The sequence below is a fragment of the Gopherus flavomarginatus genome, chromosome 3 (genome assembly GCF_025201925.1).
Source record: "Gopherus flavomarginatus isolate rGopFla2 chromosome 3, rGopFla2.mat.asm, whole genome shotgun sequence".
Lineage (NCBI taxonomy): Eukaryota > Metazoa > Chordata > Testudines > Testudinidae > Gopherus > Gopherus flavomarginatus.
The window spans coordinates 30209491-30234118 of NC_066619.1; the positions used below are offsets into that span (position 1 = coordinate 30209491).

At 37.8% G+C, this 24628-nt stretch overlaps 1 protein-coding gene across 1 annotated transcript in view; it reads right to left on the reverse strand.

Annotated features, from left to right (window-relative positions):
- OXCT1 (3-oxoacid CoA-transferase 1) overlaps positions 1-24628 on the reverse strand; it is a 154901-nt gene that overhangs the window by 60796 nt on the left and 69477 nt on the right. The window contains exons 8-11 of the mRNA XM_050947017.1: positions 6513-6620; positions 3549-3663; positions 2945-3039; positions 2254-2302 (exon numbers count right to left, since the gene is read on the reverse strand). Of these exons, the coding sequence (XP_050802974.1) occupies positions 2254-2302; positions 2945-3039; positions 3549-3663; positions 6513-6620 (367 nt within the window). The remainder of the gene's footprint in view (positions 1-2253; positions 2303-2944; positions 3040-3548; positions 3664-6512; positions 6621-24628) is intronic.

A 24628-nucleotide genomic window follows, 5' to 3' on the forward strand; every position in this document is an offset into this window, starting at 1 on the left:
AATAGTGGTGTGCCCCAGGGGTCTGGTACTGAGCCCAGTCCTATTCAACATATTCATAAATGATCCGGAAAAAGGGGTAAACAGTGAAGTGGCAAAAATTGCAGATGATACAAAATTGCTCAAGATTGTTAAGTCCAAGGCAGATTGCAAACAGCTACAAAAGGATCTCTCAAACCTGGGTGACTAGGCAACAAAATGGCAGATGATATTCAATGTTGATAAATGCAAAGTAATGCATACTGGAAAACATAATCCCAACTAAATTGGCTGTTACCACTCAAGAAAGAGAAGAACAGAACAAGAAGCAATGGGCTTAAACTGCAGCAAGGGAGGTTTAGGTTGGACATTAGGAAAAAGTTCTAACTGTTAGGGTGGTTAAACACTGGAATAAACAGCCGGGGGAGGTTGTGGAATCTCCATCTCTGGGAATATTTAAAAGTAGGTTAGATAAATGTCTATCAGGGATGGTCTAGACAGCATTTGGTCCTGTCATGAGGGCAGGGGACTGGACGCGATGACCTCTCGAGGTCCCTTCCAGCCCTAGAATCCACAAATCTAGGGAGTCATTGTGGATTGGTCTCTGAAAATGTCCACTCAATGTGCAACAGCAGTTAAAAAAGTGAACAGAATGTTTGGAATCATTAAGAAAGGGATAGATAATACAACAAAATATCATATTGCCTCTATATAAGTCCATAGTATGCCCACATCTTGAATATTGCATGCAGATGTGGTCACCCTATCTCAAAATAGATACAGTATAATGGAATTGGAAAAGGTTCAGAAAAGGGCAACAAAAATGATTAGGGGTATGGAATGGCTGCCATATGAGGAGAGATTAATAAGACTGGGAATTTTCAGCTTGGAAAAGAGACATCTAAGGGGGGATATGATAGATGTCTATAAAACCATGACTGTTGTAGAGAAAGTAAATAAGGAAGTGTTATTTACTCCTCCTCCTAACCCAAGAACTAGGGGTCACCAAATGAAATTAATAGGCACCAGGTTTAAAACAAACAAAAGGAAGTATTTTTTCACACAATGCACAGTCAACCTGTGGAACTCCTTGACAGATAATGTTGTGAAGCCCAAGACTATAACAGGATTCAAAAAAGAACTAGATAAGTTCATGGAGGATAGGTCAATGGCTATCAGCCAGGATCGACAGGGATGGTGTCCCTTCCCTCTGTTTGCCAGAAGCTTGGAATGGGCGACGGGGAATCGATCACTTGGTGATTACCTGTTCTGTTCATTCTTTCTCGGGCACCTGGCATTGGCCACTGTGAGAAGACAGGATACTGGGCTAGATGGGCCTTTGGTCTGAGCCAATATGGCCGTTCTTATGTTATCACACTCACCTCCCAACACTTACTTGTATTATTGTTGTTGTTACTTGATACTTCTTTCAAAAAGTGTGTTGTTTTAGTTTTTTGACTCGTCTATGTATTTCATAATTTTTATTTCTCTCTTGTTGCTTAAATTTAATTCTTTGAGTAGTAAGTTCTAAAATGCCTAACCTGTCCCGGCTGGAATAATTATCCCTATGGTAACTTTTTAAAAACATATATTACACCTAGGTTTTTTGTTTCTACTGGTGGTGCACATCCGCACATTACCTTGATATGGTGCACATAGCAAAATTCATTCCACATATGGATGGAAAAAATTAGAGGGAACATTGAGAGTGTCTACTTCGAATATTCAAGTGAGATCTCCGAAAAGTTGCTTAAGTTGTTGCTCCAAAGATATAATCTCTCAATAGTGAGAAGTGAAGATATTAAACACACAGTGATTGAAGTCCAGCAGTTTTGCCAAACGTGGCTGGGACCTGGGACATGAGTCAATGGGGCCAATTTCCAGCACTTCCAGAATCCCATGAAATACAGTGGGAACAAATGCATGTGCGTATAGACATCACAGTGCAAGTCTACATGCTGAATTAGGGAACAGGTCTAAGAATCTTTTGCTTCAAAAAAGTAAAACACAAGACTTCACTGCTTGAGTTAAAAAACAGCCTCCTTTAACCGTTACTACTAGAAAGCAGTGATGATACATATGCTGACTAGCTAGCATATTAATTGTCACTAATGATTGAAACTCAGTCACTGCAAATATGTCAGTACTAAAAAAGGTAAAACAAAAATATTTACAAGTAACATTGCACCAGTGTTCTGGATTTAGTATTGAATCAAACAAAGTATGTTAAATCAGTTATGAACAATTTCCAGAAGTTAAGTATATTGATGATTTTACCTGCATTAATCAGGTCTGGATCTACCTCATTTTCAAGTGGATAAGGACCCTGATAACAAAACACAGTCTCAATATTTATTGACGATCCAGAATAATACAATATTTTCCTTTATTAATTCTAATGTTTGTGACTCAAAATAAATACATCATACATTTGGATTTTTCTGTGTCGTACACCACTTTTATTTAGCATGTGCACTGAAACGTACACTAGTCCATGAACAGAAAATGTATGGTAACGACATTGCTGAAGGCTATTATTAAATGTATATAGTTTTCCTTGAAGTTACAGAATTTCTTAAAATCACAGGCATCCAGGTTCAGTTTAACAAAACATCACTAGTAAAATATGCATACATATTATGTTAGTTTAAAATTATGTCTGATGTCACAACTAAAAACCTCTTTAGAGCTTGATCCTGCAAGGTGCTGAGCATTCTGGCACCAATCTAGCAAAGCCCTTTACAAAGGTACATGCTTAGCTTTAAGTCTGTAATCAGTCCCATAACTCCAATGAGACTACTGACATCTCTCTCAAGTAAGTATATGCTTTAAATACCTTCCTGGGCTTAAGCAAGAATGCTCAGCCCCTTGCAACTTGGCAGCTCTTTGAGCTCAAAGTATAAACAGCTTGTGGAAAAAACAACAAATCAATTTAAGTGCATTACATAAGCCTTCACTGACTACTTACCAAGCCCAGGACTCCATTTTCACTCTGCAGGTGAACTGAAATATCTGGACTGATGAAGTTGCTGGCCAACAGTGGAATTCCTATACCCAGATTAGCTGAAGCAAATTGGTTAAGGTACAACTAGAATATAATTACCGTAAATGAGTAAATTAACAAAATTATATTTGTGCTGTGATCAGACCCCCCCCTTTTTTTTTTTTTTTTTTTTTTACACAAACTGTTCAGCTTTTCATATATATGTCTCAAAAGTTATGCTGAATTATTTTGTCATTTGGACTGCTCAGTTGCCTTCCAGATGTTAACCCATTAATATAACTGTCCAAGCAAGCTTCATTTAATACAGATGGTGCTTACAGTATTCAAGAAATATCAATTAATCACTTGACTGCCAATGAACATTCCAGACATATCCAGGTAGAACATCTCCTACTCCATGGCTTAACATTCCATCTATTTCAATAGGATGTTAATATAATGACAGAACCACACGTGCTGTAGTGGACAGTGAAGATGGTAACAAACTTGTGCCAGGAGTAACAGCTGCGACTTCTGTTTTATCACAGCAAATCCCATTTCTTTAACCTACAATATAGTTGGAGGATACCGTACATGCCGTCTTCAAACTCTAAAGCTGCTCGTCTGATGATCCTCTCTCGCACACTGTCTCCTTCCTTCTTTTGTTTGGCTTTTGAGTCTTCAGGCTTTCGGATGGATAATCGCTACAAAGTAAGACATTGTCAAAAACAAACTGTGGTGTTAAAATTCCTGTTCTGCCAGACATGAAAGTCAGGCTCATGGGCTTAGTGAGACTTTATACAAAAGTCTTTTAGAATATTATAGGGATGAAATCAGTTGGGGTCTACAGGAAGTACTGCAAAAAAAACCAACAACAAACAAAAACCAAAAAAATTGAATTTAAGGACGAATGAAATCCTTTCTATATGCATTTTTTCAATAGCCTACAGAACTTATTAGACAATATTATCTCTGCAATGGAATTTGATAGCTTGGCTTTACTATTCTATAAAAGTTATAATGGCTTTAAATTCTATAAGCCTCTTTCCACAAGGGATGGTTTGCTGTCAAGAACAGCACTATTCTTTTGAGAAAGTGTCTGTCAAAAATATATTTTCTGCAATTTTTTCCTTTACCTTTTTCCATATTTCAAGACAGTAGGTTTGTGTGGGCAGAAGGGATTTTCCCTGATGGAACAGAGTCCTTTAGTGGGAACATAGTTGTTAAATAAAATCCATGTTTAAATTAAAACATTTATTTTGAATGTACTGTAATTTAATTTCATTTTAAAGAAGCTTTCTTTTTAACCCATGGCTGCTTCCCCTACAATGTGGAGCATTTCATTGCTGTCTTTGAATCCCAAACTCATTATTTCACTTAGTGCAGAAAATGAAAGTGTTCACAGATTGGCTCCTGCCTTTTGTTGGAGGATTCTTCCCTGGAAAAAGGAATGCATGGTACACCAAGGGCATTCCTGCTAGAGGGGTCAGGTCTGAATCCAATTAGGAAGGAGCAAACATCTAAAGACAGTAAATGTATGACAACCTAGCTTCTATTTATTCCTCTCCTTCCTCCTGCCCTCCCCCCCCACCAACAAAAATGGTATAGGAGTATGACTATCATTTCTGTAACATGATTAGAATAACAACATACTTCCCTTTTCCCAGCACTCTAAATCTGGTTTATATGGGAATCCTTTCCAGACACGCCACTGGAGTAATATGCCTGATCCAATTTATGGTCAAAATGTAGTAAGTAAGGCTGGCAAAGCCAGCTCCTACACCAACCACTGTCCACACTGCCAGTCAAGGTGGCATGTTGGGACGAGGAGGGACCATGATATAGAAGGGGTAGGGTGGAGTGCCATGCCTCAAATTTTATTTTATAGGCTCTGTGTAAGACAGTAAATTAATAACTTTGCAATTTCATTGCTATATTTCTATTTGATGAGATGCATCACTGCTAGGATTATAAAACTCAATGGACCAAATCTATCCCTGCTGCAATTCTACTGTGTATCATATAAAAACTTTTTAAAAGGTGATAAAAAAAATGAGGTAAGTGGTATGACATGAGGTTTTGTTGTTAAAGTTCTGGCTTAAACTCCTGGTCCTAGGAGGAACCCCACTGAAGCGGGCAAATCAGCGAAGAAAGCCAAGCAGTATTTGTATGTAGGTGCTACACTGGAAAGAAGGGGCAAGCCCCTGAAGCCAAACTGAAATGACAACAGCATTTTAATCAAAGCAAAATCAATCCATTTAGAGAAAGACAAACACTTGTGAGTGGATGTAATAGACCTTGTCTTAAAAGGAAGGAACGGGGTATTAACTGCTGTCTAATACAAAGTGTCCATAGCCTAAGAGCTTTGACACATCTGACTCCAATCAGATAGCTAGTGACAGACCACGTTTGTGCAGAATATACTGGTGGCAAAGCAAGCTGTGATTTATCATCCTGCTTGAGGTGCACACGGAGGTTTACCCCAGAGAGAATTTACTCAAGTAAAGGGCCTTACGGCCTTCCAGGCCTTTGTGATTTTATAGTGGTCACAGAAATTTGATTTATAGCAAAACAGTCTCAGGAGAACAATCGTCTACTAACAAAAATGGGCAGAAGTCAACGTAGGCTTTTTTCCCTTCATATTTCCCACTCCCACCAAAATAACCAGCAAATATAGCCAAAAATGTTATTTCTGACTGCAAAGAAATATTACAGGTGTGTCAAAACATACTGCAAGGTTGCTGGCCCATGACATTGCTAAGTGTTCTTCCAGAGAGCTGTCATGCCACAAAGTTGAACCCAGAGACATTGCTCCTGGGAGGGACATCACAGAACCAAAGCAGGGACAATTTCCTCCAGCTTGGTTCTAAGTGTAGCAATGAAATAGCTGCTTTCTTCATGGTCAGCTAAAATGCTACCAACATGTTCATTAATTTTGTAATTTTGTAAACAGATACTGACAATTAAAGGCCTTCCAGTTCTGTAGAGGAATGCAATTAAGTAACAGTTTCTGTTAAAAACAAAAACAAAAACAAAACACACCTCCAGGATACTCTGCCACATAAATATGAATATAGGGCCATATTCTCTCTCCTGGGTCCAGTCTGTACCACTGCATAGCACTAAGGGGCTGGAACTGGCTCTAGCTGCCAAACCTCTCAGTGGGAGTTAACTCTCACCTGCAGTAAAGCTGGCGGAGCTGGCTCCTATGCCAACTACTGTCCATGGGGTAGGGTGGAGAGCCACGACTCAAATTTTAAGCTGGTATAAGGTTCCTTAGGGACCATAACCAGCAACCCTAAATTAGGCAAGCCCAGGGGCTCCTCTCACTTATGCCGTGATTGGAACCAGTTACTGAAGCTTGACAACTGGGGATTTATAACCATTCCCTCCTCCACCCCCATCTCCTGCACAAGCTGGAACTTGACACAGTAGAGAATCCATCTCATAATATTTTATCATGGCTACAGTTTATGGTCGAGCAGAAATTCTGCAATTTATAAAATTTACTCTGGGTCAACACACATAGTGGCTAAGACGACAAACTACTTACTTCAATTCTCTTTTCATATTTCTCTCCCTTTATGAGACGATGGACATAGATCTTTGGAATGTGAATATCTTCCGGGGCAAATGATCCTATATCAACAATTTCTTCTACCTGCAGAGAAGAAAAGGAAGAGTGAATATACGTTATTGAACCACTATATTCTCTCAAGACATGAAAGATTTATGAGAGATTTAGCAATGAAACTTCCAGATACTCAAAGTAGAGCAGCTCAAATCTACCTAAGAAGAGGCAGAGAGTGGGCCAAAATAGTGGAATGGCCTCAAAATAAGTGTGTCTAAAATTGTATGCCTACCTCTTACACACGGAGGGAACTCCAACATTTTTGTGTATAGGATATTTCCACATGCATTTCTGAATAATTATATTTCTAGCTGCCCAGTTTGCACATACAAATATCTCCTGCACACTCACATGAGAATTCTTTGCACATACAAAATAATAAGCACAAAATGGAGAAAAACAAAATTTTGATAGCAAAAAGGGTACAAAATGAAAATGTACAATTTTAGGTATATAAATCTGGAGATCAGGTTCAGACCACTTTGAAAGTACTTCAAGATGTGTTGTTCTGTAGGAAGTCACCAGAATGCATGGCTGTACAAAACAAGTCTGAATATTTACTATGACATGCTGTAGTTAAAGAAAAGTTAAATTTCAAGTTCTAAGAAAGTAGTTGAATTGATCAAATGTACCTTTGGCACAAAATTTATATCTGTCTACTCCAAGTACTTTAAACATGGCCTCTCTGGAGCACATTTTCATACCTTAATTTGAATTCTTAAGTAATCTAATTGTCACTACAATTATTCATAGAATTTCAGGGAGAGATTATCTCACATTCATTATATTCAGTGTTCTCAGTCAGTTACATTTGCATAGCGTTTTCAATGCATGTATACAGGCACGTTATAATGTCAAATAATGCAATGTTCGTGATACTAGATATTCTGTATTCAAAAGGAAATGAAATCATATCAGAGCTAGTCTCCCGAGAACACGTTACAATAGCAACATTAAACTCAATATGAAGATATCTAAAATAAGCCTAAGGATTCCTAAACAATAAAGGCTTATGCAACAGGATATATCAAGGGAGTTACACCATTTACCCAATCTCTATGATGAATAAATCTCAGAGCACAGTCATCACAAATGAAGAAACATTAAAGTACTTTAAATCCAGGTTAGCATGCATAGTTCTCAGATGAAAACAAATCCAAGTGCTCTATCTGTTGTCTCTGTAAAATCTCATCAATAATAAATTTCATATGGCATCTGCCATACAACCTTTACCCTAATATTCCTTATGGGGTGCCAATAAAAGGCTAAACAAGCTAATAATAAAAAGTAGCAAAGGGAAAGAGAAAATAAAAAGGTATAGACAAGGGAAGGAAGGTATGTTTTCAGATGATCTTTAATTCTTTTCAAAGGCCTGATGAGACAGGAAAACATAAGACTGTTTATATAGCAAGAGCTCTAGGGGAAAAAGGTTCTGGCACAAACAGTAGCAAAACTGTGTGAAGTGACCAGTGCAAGACATTTAGAGGGAGCAATGATAGGAGAAGAGGAAGAAAAGTTCTATAAGGTAGGGTGGGGCCAAGTCAATTTACTGTTTGAAAAATAAAAAGATTTTATCAGGAACAAAATGGTGCAACAGAATCCATGCATTATTCTGCTAAATGATTGGTCACATTGTCATCTATATTATGAGATGGCAGAATACCTCTGCGATCAAAAATAGGATAAGGTGGAAAAGTCCTGACGAACACAGATGAAGATTCTCTGTCAGAACAGCAGCTGCTGTAAGAATCCTGGAACAAAATCAGAAAGGAGGAAAAGCAGAGGAGAATTGCACAGAGAGTTCAGTGTAACTATACATAAAACAGATCGTCTGCTACCATCTAGAATCTAAGTTCCATTTTTTCTAACTAGTATTTGTCTTTACTTACTAGGTGAAAAAGCAGGCCCAAGAAATATTAATCGCTATTGATTCAAACTCTATTATAAAAGGGCTGCTTTTATTTCCTCTTATTAAAGGTTAGAATTATTGAACCAAATTTTTTTGTTGGCATAACTCTCTTGACTTCAATGGAGTTATGCCAACAGAGAATGTGATCCATTGTATTCTTCTTCCTCAGAAGACTGAAAATAAAGTGATTTCTCTAGATATACCATCTATTGTTATCTCTTTCCTCCCCCCCACCCCCTTATTATTTGGCATTTATTTTTATCCCATATTTCTTTTGATGCAGCACAAGCATCATCAAACATCATTTATTTTATGTATGTATTGCCATAAATATGTCGCTAGTAGACAATAAAATGCACATATTTGCCCTGAAGAACTTAAGATCAAAGAAGACATTTCTTCAAATTGATTCATCCATAGATTCATGCCCATGCTTGTGTTTCTTTGTGAGTCTAGCCCTCACATATCTACATTAGCCATTTTCTTAAAACTTCCCATTAGTGCAAGCAATGACAGCACAAATATAGACTAGCTGCCAGTTTTTCAACCACCATGCCATCGTGCCATCTCAGAGCAGGCTAATATGATACTACAGTTTATTTTAAGGCTTTACTTCATCAGGTATTAGAAATCACAGGAAGCTAAGAGGTTATCAATCTTAGCTATACAGTAAAATCTGAGGAGTAACTCCAATCCTGAAGATGGCAGATGGGCTTGATCCATTTTAGGAAGCCTTCAATTTGTGGTTTAAAGACCCTAAAATTGGGACATTATATCATCTCCTTTCTGTTAAACAGGCATCTTTGTGCCTGTTAGATATGACCACACAGACCCCTGCCTGGGTTCAGACTGAACAAGAATTGGAATAATCTGTCTCCCTTTCAGGCACTGTAGGATCAAATTATTATAGATTTGATGGCGCCAGAGTGCCCACAATAAAAGCTGAGAGACAAGCTTGGTTAAAACTTGGCTAGAAAGTTCTGCTTCCATTGATTCTTCCAGGCAGAGGCAGTCCTATGGAGCAATCCCATCCTTAAACTCGGTGGCAAAACCATGATGTGGAGGGTTTAGTGGACAGAGGAATGATGACTGTGTCACAGCTAACTAACAATCACAAATTTAAGCCATCTGTAGATCTTCAGCAACAATTTGTCTTGCCCTTCTCCAAAGCATGAATGTATCTCCAGTTAAAGCATTTACTCACTAATATATTTGGACTGAGTATATTGGAAGCTCCAGAACCTCAAAAAAATTATTATTTTGGAGGACATTTCTGGCATTTACTCAACCAGATGGTATCCTTTTATGATTTGCTAGGCCAAAAAACTCTGCCAAAGATTGATAAATTTAAAGTTGCTTGAAACAGAGATTTGGATACACAGCTATCTCTGACCCAATGGAGTATAATTGTATCTTATGTTAAAAAAAGTACTATAGACGTGAGGCTATGGCTTATTTATCAAAAGACTTTTTTTTTTCAAATATACTTGTCTCCGCACAGGCTAACACTAATGGGCCTCATAAATGCTGACCACTGTTGGAAATTAACTCCCTTGGTGCTACATTATCTCATACGATTTATGACTGTTCCTGTATCAACAATTCCTGGTATGATACGGGTCAAGGGACCAATTTTGTATTGGATACTAACTTGGAGTCCTCCCATGTAAGTTTAATTTTTGGATATATATTCCTGATACCTAGAGATTACCTGGTAACAAAGAGGCGTAGTTCCCATGTGCAACTTTGGTCTTTAAAAAAATAATTCTGCAAAAATGGAAAAGGTGATCCCCACCAAATATTGATTCGAGGCTCAGTGTTATGGCTGACCATGCCAATAATAAATGACTGGCATTTCACAGAAAGGAAGTGCCCAAAAAATTCAAAACAATTTGGGCTGCCTTTTTAGAGGCCTATGATTCACATTGCCCTAAAGATAGATATGTTGTGTCCATTTACTTTGTGTGTTATGATGAATCTGGTATTTCGTTATATTTGTTGTATTTGAAAAAAATTAATAGGGCTGTCAAGCGATTAAAACAATCACGATTAATTGTGATTAATTGCACTGAAATAATAATAGAATACCATTTATTTAGATATTTTTGGATGTTTTCTAAATTTTTACATATATTGATTTCAATTACCACACAGAATACAAAGTGTACAGTGGTCACTGTATTTTTGATTGCAATTATTTGTCGTTAAAAAAACAAAAAAAACCAGTATTTTTCAATTCACCTCATACAAGTACAGTAATGCAATCTCTATCATGGAAGTTGAACTTACAAATGTAAAATTATGTACAAAAAATAACAGGATACAAAAATAAAACAATGTAAAACTTTAGAGCCCACAAGTCCACTCAGTCCCACTTCTTGTTCAGCCAATTGCGAAGATAAACAAGTTTGTTTACATTTACATGAGATAATGCTGCCGGCTTCTTATTTACAATGTCACCTGAAAGTGAGAACAGGTGTTCGCATGGCACTTTTATAGCCAGCATTGCAAGGCATTTACATGCCAGATATGCTAAACATTTTTATGCCCCTTCATGCTTCAGCGACCATTCCAGAGGATATGCTTGCAAGCTGATGACGCTCGTTAAAATAATAACATGTTAATTAAATTTTGACTGAACTCCTTGAGGGAGAATAGTATGTTTTTTGCTCTGTTTTACCCACATTCTCCCATGTATTTCATATTATAGCAGTCTTGGAGGATGACCCAGCATATCACCAAATCATATATTAACTTAATATATTTGAAAATGTAAAAAAAGTCCAAAAATAGTTAATAAATTTCAATTGGTATTCTATGGTTTAACAGTGTGATTAATCATGATTAACATTTTTAAATCCCAATATTTTTGAGTTAATCACTAAAGCAGCAAGATTACCCATTGTTCACAACTAATGGCAAAATGCTAAATTCTGTTTAACTGCATGTGTGCCCAAGGTTATAAAGTCTGTTTCCTGAAGTGACTCAGTAATGGTTGTGGGACAAATCACAACATTAACTAAAGCCAGAGTATTATTTTCTTCGACATGTTCAATTGTATTTTTGTTACTTTATTTCAGTTTTTAACAAGGGAATTTCAGTTCTTCCCCTGAAAGTGTAGCCACAGCAACCCCAGAATTTCTGCAGGCCTCCAGTGATGGAGATACACTATAGCTGAAGGGAACACTGGGATGTGTAGTCCTGACACTGCTGAAGTTTGTAAGGCACTGAATAAGATATTTCACTGTAAACTGGCAACCCAATTTTACAAGCAACATCCACTCACTCCAAGTCATTTTATAAAAAACAGCCTTCAAAACTGAGTATGCCCACTGTATCCTAATCTTGCTGTCTAATTAGTGGGTTCAAGATGTGCAAAGCTTTTTCAAAAGTTGGAGTTCAAAAAAACACCACCCATAAACACACTCATTTGCAGCAGAAACCAGAGCAGGTTGTTGGTTTGTTTTTTTGTTTGTTTGCTTAAATGCTTAACACAAAAGCAACCCAGGCATTTTTAAAATACTGGTCTTATTAAATCCACTTTTTACTCTAAATTGTGGTTTTGGTTTGTTTAAAGACTACCCTGAAATCTTTCAATTAAATCACAGAAAAGATACAAAAAGACCATGAGGGGCCTAAGTAGCATAAGATGTTACACTTGGCCAGGCGTAAAAAAACCCAAAAAACCCAACAGTAGCATAAAGAATAAAATAAAAACTTTAGAATGTAAAGAGACAGTCTCATTAAAGCATTTCTTCAACTTGCTCTACGAGAAGACAGGACTAGTAGTAACATTCTAAAAAAAATCCTGAATTGTAAAGCATTTAATTCTGACTCCTGCCAAACTCCCATTCAAGCCAGTGACAGTCAGTCGGTCCATGGCTGGCCGGAATGAGAAGGGTGTTTAAAAATAAACAAACACCAAAAAAGCAAAAGCAAAAACAAACAAACACCAAAAGTAATCATCACTTAAATATTTGGCTCAGCATCACATGCTAGTTGGTGCATACCTTAACTCCATAAGAAATAAAACTGTTGCTATGTGAATATGTGTATGTGAAAAGTGCAGTGAAACAGATACATGTTCACCTTTATTAGCCGACTTTCGATCTCAAGAGACCACCACAGAATACAGACAAATGTAATTCATATAATTCTGTTCCAACTTCATTAGCTTCTGATAAAGCTTCAAACTTCATATAGCTACAGATTTTGGTTGGCTCCTTGGGTGATTATTTAAAGTAGCTTTCAATGTATACAAAACAAAACAATAACTAAACATTAAAAGAATATTAAGGTTGCAAAGTCAAACACTCAGAAGTTGGAAATGCCAGAATTAAGGTCCCCTGTATAACACTATGATACATTATGATATAGTCTTTAATCATATGACTACATACGGTTTTGTTCCACAAGAACCCTGACTCATTCTACTTGGGTGTTCCAACTTTGTGACTTCTAATCTTCTCTTAATGTCATTTTTTGGATGCAGTATCCTGAATTTTTAAAAAAGCCAACAGAACAATATGACGTGTCATGTCATATGATACCATATTGATCACCATATGGCTCATCAGCAGAAAGACTGTGAGCTTTAGATCTATAGCACAGCCCTTTACCACTTGACCTGAGTAACAGGTTGCAGTGATATGTTGTTATTGTCTACATGGATGAGCCACTGAGTGGGAAAAGTGAAGAGACATGATCACAGAATCATAGAACTGGAAGGATCCTCGAGAGGTCACCTAGACCAGTCCCCTGCACTCAAGGCAGGACTAAATATTGTCTAGACCATCCCTGACAGGGTTTGTCCAACCTGCTCCTAAAAATCCTCAATGATGGAGATTCCACAACCTCCCTAGGCAATTTATTCCAGTGCTAAACCACTCTGACAGTTAGGCAGTTATTCCTAATGTCCAACCTAAACTGCCCTTGCTGCAATTTAAGCACATCGCTTCTTGTCCTATCCTCAGAGGTTAAGGAGAACAATTTTTCTCCCTCCTCTTTGTAACAACATTTCATATGTTTGAAAACTGTTATGTCCGCTCTCAGTCTTCTTTTCTCCAGACTAAACAAACCCGATTTTTTCTATCTTCTCTCATAGGTCATGTTTCTAGACCTATAATCGTTTTTGTTGCTCTTCTCTGGACTTTCTCTAATTTGTCCACATCTTTCCTGAAATGTGGCACCCAGAACTAGACACAATACTCCAGTTAAGGCCTAATCAGCACAGAGTAGAGCGGAAGAATTACTTCTTGTGTCTTGCTTACAATACTCCTGCTAATACCTCCCAGAATGATGTTTGCTTTTTTTGCAATAGCATTACACTGTTGACTCCTATATGCTTGTGATCCACTCTGACCCCCAGATCCTTTTCCACAGTACTCCTTCCTAGGCAGTCATTTTCCATTTTGTACGTGTGCAACTGACTGGTCCTTCCTAAGTGGAGTACTTTGCATTTGTCCTTACTGAACTTCATCCTATTTACTTTACATCATTTATCCGGTTTGCACTTGCAACCTCTCCCAGCTTGGTATCTCCTGCAAGCTTTATAAATGGACTCTCTATGCCATTATCTAAATCATTGATGAAGATATTGAACAGAACCAGACCCAGAATCAATCCCTGTGGGAACCCACTCGTTATGCCCTACCAACATGAGTGTGAACCACTGATAACTCTCTGGGAATGATTTGCAACCTGTTTTTCACCTTATAGTAGCTCCATCCAGGTTGTATTTCCTTAATTTGTTTTTGAAAAGGTCATGCGAGGCAGTATCAAAACCCTTACTGAAGTCAAGATATACCACATCTACCACTTCCCCCTATCCACAAGGCTTGTTACCCTGTCAAAGGTGTCAGTGGGTTTCACAGCTAGCCATGAGAGGAATGTTGAGACTGAGGACTTCAGAGTTCAATTCTAGGTTCTGCACAGGAGTATTCTCCAGTGGTTAAAAACTCTTTCCCTTGAGTCCCTGATAAGACCAATCCTTTCTGCCCTTATTCCCTCAAGCTATCCCTGTCCCAGCCTCCTCCGCCACTACTCCATAGCTCCTGTCTCAGTCTTTTCGTCTCCCTTCCTCCCCAGCTGCTACCTCAGACCAGGTCCACACTATAGACTCCTGCTGGTATAGCTACATTGGCTGGGGTGTAAAGTGATGGCTGACTGAATTAGTTGTGCTAGCATAAGCCCCTAGTGTAGACACAGCTATCCTGACAAAGTTGCTCTTTTACTGCTTTAGCTTGTTTCACGAATGCAGGGAGCTTTTACATATCGGTACAATGTGCAACTTTATCAGGATAGTTTTGTCTACACTGGCAGCATTTTGATGGTATAGTATACTGGTATTCCTGGCAAAGTGCTTCAAGTGTAGACAGGCCTCAGTTTCCCCTCCACTATTTCTGAGCATTCCAGTCAGACTACTTCCTTCTCCATGATGTATGGGTGCCAGCCCAGGAGAGCACAGAGAGCACAGCAGAGACAAATTACCTGCCTTCACATTTCATGCCTGGTGCCAAAGCAACTCCTGGCAGCCAGGAGGAGCAACTGCAGGGAAAGTTTTGTTCAGTCCCTGCAGCTACAGGACAGTATATACTCAGCTGCTTTGTGCAAATGGCCCACATGCAGTCAAGTTAGTAAGTAAGAGCTTTGCGTGAATGTAGCCTGTTCAGTGCAGACATATGTCTGGATAACTTAGCTGCCAGCTACAGACAGCTCTATACCAAGCATGTGGGAACTGTAATTTTCAGGACTTTATTACTTGTCCAAATTGCGGCACATCCCTGATACCAAGCCAGCTTCACTGCTACATTTCAAGTCCCTGATTCAAAGTATGAAGGCATTAAATAGTCCTATGAATTTAACGTGGACAAAATTCTAAACTCATTCTTGGAAACGGCTGAACTGTTTTTGCTAAAACTGTTTTGTAAAACAAAAAATCAGCCTGAGGCCTACTCCAAGCATGGAATATTTCAGTCTGAGCCATTACAGTTTGGCAAAATTATAAACAACTGAAAAGTGGTCTTATAATGGAAAAGATTAGTAACCTAAAAATCAAGAAACCACAGGTGCTGCTATCAGCTCTGCCTATAACCACATAATAAAATAACATGTATTATATATAAGCTGAAGTTTAAGTTTTTTCTCACATTTGCAAAACTACATTATGAACAAAAAATCAGAAAATTTTCACTATTAGTGATTAGCACAGATAAGTTACTCCTTTAAATCAATTGAATTACCTGTGTAAACACTATAGGAATGGGTCCTAAGTATGTTCAAATATGTTCCAGAAAACAAAATGATAAAAGATAATTATTGTGTTTCTTGCTTAACTTACTTTTTTTGTCTGGGTTTAATTATGTTTTTTCTACTCCAAAATTATCTTTCAGTTCCATAAATCTATGAGAGATTGTTACAAAATTCAGTAATAGACCAATTCTACTTATAGACCATAAGCAACAAACCCTCAAGTGATATGGAGTTGTACTCCAGCAATAAAAAAGAATGATTACTTTATAATCTTTCAAAAACCGAGCTTTATGGATACAAATCACAGATGAACCTAGTCTGGGTGTAATCAGTTATGATTTAAAACATGTACTCAATACACACTGTGAAAATGTGTTATTTTGAGACATTTTTCTTAGGAAACTCAGTTGGACATTAATCCTGTCACTGGAAATTGGAATAGAATAGGCCATTTCTTGCTAATTATAGAGCAAACAAGTTTGAAAAATTACTTTTTAGGTTGCATCAAGTAGTTATTTTGAAAATAAACCCAGACACAGAAAACCAATGTTGAAATAGAATCCAAGGAAAAAGAAGAAGCATTAATCTTCTCTGCAAGAAGACGCCTCTGTAAGTGACGCTATGAACATCTCCTGAGTAAGTTATCGGAACACAGCCACATATTTCAACTCCTTATACTCCTAAATACGGCTGCTCATTAACGTAGATCCCACTGGAGAAATAGCCTTTAACTTGCAAATAAAGTTCTATGTTGTAAAAAAGAACTCTGCCTCACTATTAATTTTCAAACTATACTAAAATCAGAGGACTTTGAGCTGATTAGACTGTAAAATAAATGAAGCTGCTAATGATTAAAATGCATCAAGCACTTAAATTATCACAAATATTGGGAAAAATGAGCTTTTAGCTCAGTGAAAGCAACATTTCTCCTAACTGAAATCATGGAAAAGACAAATCAAAATGGACTGAAATTTTATCACCTTTGCACAGGCCATACATTAAAAAGAGACATGATTTAACCAAAGATGAGAGTTTAGGCATCATTCTACAAATACATTAGAAGCAAGAGAAAGACCAAGGACAGCGTATGCCTGATACTCAGGGTGCGTGGGATATATTAGCAGGAGTGTTGAAAGCAAGACACGAGAAGTCATTCTTCCGCTCTAGTCCATGCTGATTAGGCCTCAACTAGAGTATTGTGTCTGGATCTAGGCGCCACATTTCAGAAATAAAAAAAAGTGGAAAACATCCAGAGAAGAGGAACAAAAATGATTAAAGGTCTAGAAAACATGACCTATGGGGGAAGATTGAAAAAAATTGGTTTTGTTTAGTCTGGAGAAGAGAAGACTGAGAAGGGACACAAAAACAGTTCTAAAGTGCATCAAAGGTTGTTACAAGAAGTATGGAGAAAAATTGTTCTCCTTAACCTCTGAGGACAGGACAAGAAGCAATGGGCTTAAATTGCAGCAAGGGCAGTTTAGATTGGACATTAGGAAAAATTTTCTGTGAGGCTGGTTAAGCAACTGGAATAAATTGTCTAGGGACGCTGTGAAATCTCCATCATTGGAGATTTTTAAGAGCGTGTTAGACAAACACCTGTCAGGGATGCCCTAGATAATACTTAGTCCTGACATGAGGTCAGGGGACTGGACCAGATGACCTCTCAAGGTCCCTTCCAGTCCTATAAGTCGATGACTTCATTTCTTGACATTAAACAAATGTTTAGAAACACTACAGGAAGAGGCTGAGATTTTTCACAAAACCTCAGTCTCCTAGGCTGCTTTGGAAGCCCTCAAAGGAAAGCTCCAGCTGATTCAAGAAATACAACCAATTAGTGACCTAACTATGATGAACTTCTGAAATCTGACATGGTAATTGTAATGTTACTGATTTTAAACCTTTCAGAAGAAAAAAAACTCAGGCATTTGCCAACTTTTACTGAAAGAGACAGAATACATATGAATGCTGTATGGTGATTTCTGTGTGTTAGTCACTCGTCTTCTTCATTTATATGGTGATGTATTATTTAAAATCTATCAATATTTGCATTTTTCAGAAATTGAATAGCTCATACAGCCGATACATCATTGATCAAATGAATGGTCTTACTACGTTCTTAAAAGTAATATTTTATATTAAAACAAACATTCTTCCACTGACATGCACAGTAGGAAAGAAGATAGCCGGAATTATTTTTCAAGGTGGGAGCTTAAAAGAAAATAAACAAATTGGGGTGGAGTGAGGGAAAGAAAGGCTGAAACAGTTTCTCCGGGTTCATGACTGAACTGATGAATCAAATAGTAACAATGGAATATTACTAGCAAATATTAAGAAAATGGAAAGTTCATAATGCATCAAAATTCTGTTTCCTGCATGTCGTCAGAGGAGGAGGAGGAGGAAAGCAACAACAACCCATAGGGAAAAATGACAGGAGTCAGGTGTTGTGATAAGCTCACAGCACAAAAACACAGTAGCCAGCGCTGAAACTGACTTTAAAATATCTTTCTATTTAAAGAAGGAAGTTTTGTTTACTTGAATCTAATAGAGAAACTCTGCATCCCTTTCGCCTGCAGTAAATGTGAAAAAATATCTTTAGAACACGACATTCAACAAGTGATATAATAAGTAAGAACTCTAAAGTTTTTCTACTTTGTCTCTATTTTAGTTCTATGGGAAATAACAGCTGAAGCAAACCATGCTCTTGCTGTCAGGATTTAGTACTGCTAAGTACATCTGCTAGACTGCCTTTTAAAAAAAAAAAAAAAGTATGATACAATATATATATTGCAGGTATCACTGCTCTCTCAGTCTAAATTACTAAAAAAGAAATGTAGCTCCTACAGAAATCTTTAGTTTCTTTCAGCACCTTTTGCTTTTATTGTAGTCTGGAAAGTCTAGACGAGGAGAGCAGCTAACGTCATATGTCTCCCCTTTACTGTCAGCGTGCTGGCATGCATCTAAAGTAGATGGAAGTCAGTTGGCCCAAATCCACCTTCAGGGCCCGAAGAAGAGCTCTGTGCAGCTCAAAAGTGCATCTCTCTCACCAACAGAAGTTGACCCAATAAACTACCTCCTCCACCTTGGCTTTCTAATATCCTGGGAGTGACCTGGCTACAACACCACTGCGAATCTCCTTTCATAGGCACGTGCTAGTGCTGTTCATTTAAATATGTCTCCAGTAGCAAGAATGTGGGTACAAGAGAGCCCAGCCTAATCTACTTCTGGCACAAAACACAAACCTCTCCCCACAAACCAGCTGATATTCAAGGTATTTATTGTGGAGTCTTTTCCTCTCCAGTTTGATCAGTCTGTCTAAGGTTTCAGATTTTTTTCCACAGCTCTTAACAGTCTTTAGCTAGCCACAGTATGATTCTCTCCAGAGTACATCTCACCTCAGTGCAAAAAATTATTACAAATCCTATAGTGTCAAGAGTCTGCTACTTGTCTCAGTTGGTAAGTTTTTTCTAGACAGTAGGTTATTGAAGAAAGTAAAAAATTGTCATGTAGTCTATAGTTGGTGGGTTGCTCATTAGCACACCTCAGTGAATGGGAATGACAGAGCCAAGCAGAAGGGAGAAATGTGAACAGGTTCATTTTAATAGATGTGAAAGTAGCAGGTAGAACTACTGGCCAGTTGATGTCTTTCTTCAGTTTGCAGGGGCTAGGACTGACAGAAAGTCATCAAATACAATACAAAAGGCCAAATTTTCAGCCTATCCTAATCAGGCCTCCAATTTTTTCATGCCATCAGTTCTGTTGGAGTAAATTATTGTGGGCTTAATTTTGTACCTGCAATTATTTTAGTATGAAGTTTAGAGTACTAAGGAAGGAACAATCAGTTTCACACATACAGAATGGGAAGAGACTGTCTAGGAAGGAGTATGGCAGAAAGAGATCTAGGGGTCATAGTGGACCACAAGCTAAATATGAGTCAACAGTCTGATACTGTTGCAAAAAAAGCAAACGTGATTCTGGGATGCATTAACAGGTGTGTTGTAAACAAGACACGAGAAGTCATTCTTCCGCTCTACTCTGCGCTGGTTAGGCCTCAACTGGAGCATTGTGTCCAGTTCTGGGCACCGCATTTCAAGAAAGATGTGGAGAAACTGGAGAGGGTCCAGAGAAGAGCAACAAGAATGATTAAAGGTCTTGAGAACATGACCTATGAAGGAAGGCTGAAAGAATTGGGTTTATTTAGTTTGGAAAAGAGAAGACTGAGAGGGGACATGATAGCAGTTTTCAGGTATCTAAAAGGGTGTCATCAGGAGGAGGGAGAAAACTTGTTCACCTTAGCCTCTAATGATAGAACAAGAAGCAATGGGCTTAAACTGCAGCAAGGGAGATTTAGGTTGGACATTAGGAAAAAGTTCCTAACTGTCAGGGTAGTTAAACACTGGAATAAATTGCCTAGGGAGGTTGTGGAATCTCCATCTCTGGAGATATTTAAGAGTAGGTTAGATAAATGTCTATCAGGGATGGTCTAGACAGTATTTGGTCCTGCCATGAGGCAGGGGCCTGGACTCGATGACCTCTCAAGGTCCCTTCCAGTCCTAGAGTCTACGAATCTATGAATCATTTAAACACCTAAGTACCTGCTGTGCTTGTCACTTCATTTGGATCTCTTGGTGCTCAGGACCTCTGAAAAATCAGCCACTTTGAGAGTCTAGCATTAGGCACCCAAGTCTGAAAAGATCAGTTGCTGTTTCCAGATTCTGTGTGTACTAAACATACTACAAAAATTGAAAATGTAGGTGTGCAAATTACACCTGTCAGAGACAGAGCATTTGTAACATGCCACTAAAAAAAACAAAACAAAGCAAACAAAGAAACCCCTACCTCTAGTCTTTGCTTTTCATTTCTTCAATAAAATAAAATAAAGGAATGATAGCCAATACATTTAAGCTATTGTATGTTAGCCCGGCTAAAAAACAAAAACAAAACAAAAAACTGGGATATGGCTTGATTGTTCTTGGGTCAATGAATTGTTAAACAACTTCTTGTAAAGTGGATGTCTCTCAGTGATTTAATCATAGAAAGTGAACAAAGCAACCCAATATTTGATTCAGAGAAACATATCCAGGATTGAAAAAAGCACAATTTCACATTTGGAAGGTGCAGATTTCTCACAGACACACTCAATGTGGGCTTGGGAAATATAGTGGTAGATAGTATTTATTTGAAAATAATGTACAAAATGTCCATCCAGTGGGGTGGATAAAAGAGGAAAGTGAATGGCCTCCTTTCATCTGGGAATATTACTGTGTTTCTACAGTCTCCTACAACAGCAGTAAATAGTCTCACTTCAGAAATCCATGATACAAAGCCAAGATGTCCTTAATATTCGAATCCTCTATTCCTTCCTAAACTGTCATTTTCCTCACTCAGTAATTAGATTTTCAAAACATTTTTAGGTGAAGGTGGAGAGACAGAAAGATTAAAACGTAAATGAGATAAGTGCTTATATATTTTAAAATGCTATGCAACGTCTCATAAAATAGTTACTTGGCTGCTGCTTTTCAAACCTTAATATTCTGCCCATCTGAGATTTTGTTTGTTTTGTTTCATGCCCAAATGCAGTAGTCCACACTATGGACAAATGGTCTGTAGGATTTCAACCCTGAATGCCGCACCTTTCTCAATTTATACTGGGAAACTGCACTGGAAAATACAAAAGTTATCATTTAACTTGTCCCCTCATTACTTTAACAGAAGGGAGCTGATTTAAACCAAAATAGGTTAAGAAACGCTAGGAATGAGTGATCCCTGAAAGCACCTTGTACATTTCTTCCTGGACAATAGTTCTTCGTAATATGTGGTTTTATGATGCAGAGACTGGTGGACTACTGACTACTGCATCTTGCTCCCCCTGCCCTGCTTGTTTGTAACAGTCATCGCTTCATATGTACATGTTCGCACAAATAACGAAATGGTGAATTACAAACATTTTAAAAATCTTTCCCATTTTCAGTGTCTTCCTATAAAAACCACCAGGTCTTTTGGCTCATACACAGCATTGGTAGATTATGGTAATATATACGATATAAAGTCAATTGTGTAAATGAGATGTCAGTTCAATTCCCAAGAACAACTGAAATTAGCTTTATAAATAATTAATAATTATAGACTTGTCATCATTATGCACGCCATATTTTGGAGTGCAGAATTGTTTTGACCAGTGTGTATTGATCACCCAAAACTTTCCTGTGTAACTACTTTTTCAGAACCATATTAGATCTTGGGAAGTACACTATAGGACTCTCAGGGCTCTTTTTCCTTAGAAGACTGTGTTCACTAAATCTGCATATGGATCCCAAAATTAAACATCTGGAGCTTAATGCTCAGAAAGCTCATACTCGGTTCAAAAGGAATCAATTAAAAAAAATCAAAACACACATGGAGAAACAAAACAAAAACTTTGAACTCCATTGTCACGTCACACACAAATGAGTCTCACTGAGAGATAGCCAGAAAGGATTTGATTCACTATGAATTTTAACCACTTCATATCAAAACATTCAGTGCCCCAGCTGTGAAGTGCTAAATTGGACTCCTGTATTTAAAGGTTACCTTTAAAGAGAGACTGTTCGATTATACCAAACAACAAAAAACCCTGAATTTCACTACTTCCCCCCACCCTGCCACTGCAGATTAGAAGCATGTTAAATAAGGTCGCTCTGAAAAATTTATGATTCTAAAGTTCAATTGTTTTAATCTGTAGATAGATTTACTTTATTCATTACATGGTAATTTAGGCTTTAGGAACATGGCACTAGGGGCCAGGAATTTTGATTCTAGGAAGTGAGTCTACTCATGTGAGAATAGTTATATTTGTGCATAAGCTTTTTGCAGTACTGGGTCATAAAATAATTTTTTCATCTCTCACTATTATCAATAAAAGCAATGCCATGGTTTGGCACAGACAATATGATATAAATGACTTACTTCAATCAGTTTGTTTCTGTCTCTCAGTGCAATGTGGTTCACTGTACCTGAGATAATAGAGCTCACTGACGTAGGTGGATTGTTGTTCCTAAGCAACCGGAGAAACTATGCAGGGTTTAATGATTTTTATTTAATGCATTTTTATAAGAAGAACACTACCTTTTTTGTATTGTGATGTTTTAGATGGAAATGCTGTTTACTCTGGAAGCTATATTTAGCAATTCTGCCACAAAACAAACAAAAAGAATTGAGTACTCTGATCTTAGATATTCAGACAGCTAGTTTATAAACATTTTAAATACACCATCTATTATTATTTATATTATGATAGTGAAGGCCCTAGTATGGATTGGGGCCCCATTGTGCCGAGTATTATAAAAAGAAAGAAACAATATAGTTATCCCTTCAGGGCAGGGATAATCTGAACACGTAGAGAAGAAAATATTGATATCATATCTGTGCATATAAATCCTTTGCTGCCAACTCATTCCTGATAAACTTTACTGGCACTGTCAACTAACATTACAATCTTTATATTACAATTAACCTTTAAGATCAAATAATAAATAATAATAATAATAATAATAATAGCAAGGTTTTCAAGAGTGGAAGCCTAAAATTAGGCTCCTACATCAATATTTGGGAACCTGCCCAATTTTCAGAAGCACCAAGAACCTCCTTAGAAGAGAAGAAAATTTTGGCCTGGAAGCACTAAAACAAAAACTTCATATAAAAACATTAAAAGCTAGAAGAGAAAACGGGAATTGGAGAATGTGGGCCAGATCCTCTGGTGGTGTAAACAGGCAGATGTCTACTGACTTCAGTGGAGCTATTCTAATTTACACCAGCTGAGAGTCTGGCCCAGTATTTATAATGATAACTAAATGTGAGAAGTTTCCAACCTCAGTGCATTTTAACACTCTGAGGCTTCTAATTCAAACACTCTTATTATTCATATTACCACAGTGGCAAGGAGCCTCAGTCATGAGCCAGAACCCCACTGTGGGAGGTGCTGTACAAACACAGAACAAAAAGATTGTTCCTGCCTCAAGGACCTTACAATCTAGTATAAAACAAGAGACAACAGTTGTTTAAAGACGAGGGAGGAAATGATGAGACAATAATAGTCAGCATGATAGGCTATGGTCTTTGCACAGCACCAGCACAGCCACCGTAGACATCCTGGCAAACAAAGAGCTCTGAGGAGGAATCTGAAATCAGAGAGAGCTTTGCGGATGTTTACACGGAGTTCCTCCAAAGCATGAGGGCCAGCACAGGGGAAAGCACAAAGTGATAGTTTGAAAATTTAATACATGGAGGACAGAGGCTGATATTGTGAGTCAATCAAAGGCAGGAACTGACATCTCAATAGTAAATGAGAGAGGTGATAGGCAAGGTGAACAGAGATAGGGTGGAGATAAGCTGCAAAAAGGTCTTGAAAGTGAAGACAACATCTTACATTTGATATCATAGAGAAGGGAGAGCCAAAGGAGGGATTCAAAGAGAGATGATATGGTCAAAGCTACAGGCTGGAAGTATGAACTTTGCAGCAGTATTCTCAATGCATATGAGCAAGGCAAGATTGCATTTGTCAAGGCCAGAAAACAGAATGTTGCAGTAACTGAGACATGAGAAAAGAGAGTTTGGACAAGAGAGTTTTGGCTGTGTGTTTGGATAGGAAAGGCCATATTGCCACAATCCTCCTAAAAAGTACAGCTTAGAACCCTAGCTCAGTTAACAAACTCACAGGACAAACCCCAATCTTCTCTCTCATAATACACATGTACATATGGCATAGTTATTATAATCAATCAGCCCACAACTGCTGATATACAAGGGTATGGCACAGAAACAGGTGAAGATGTTTTGTTTAATATCAAACTCACAAGTGAAAATCTCTAAGGCAAAGTCCATGTAGTTTCAACAGATACTGCAT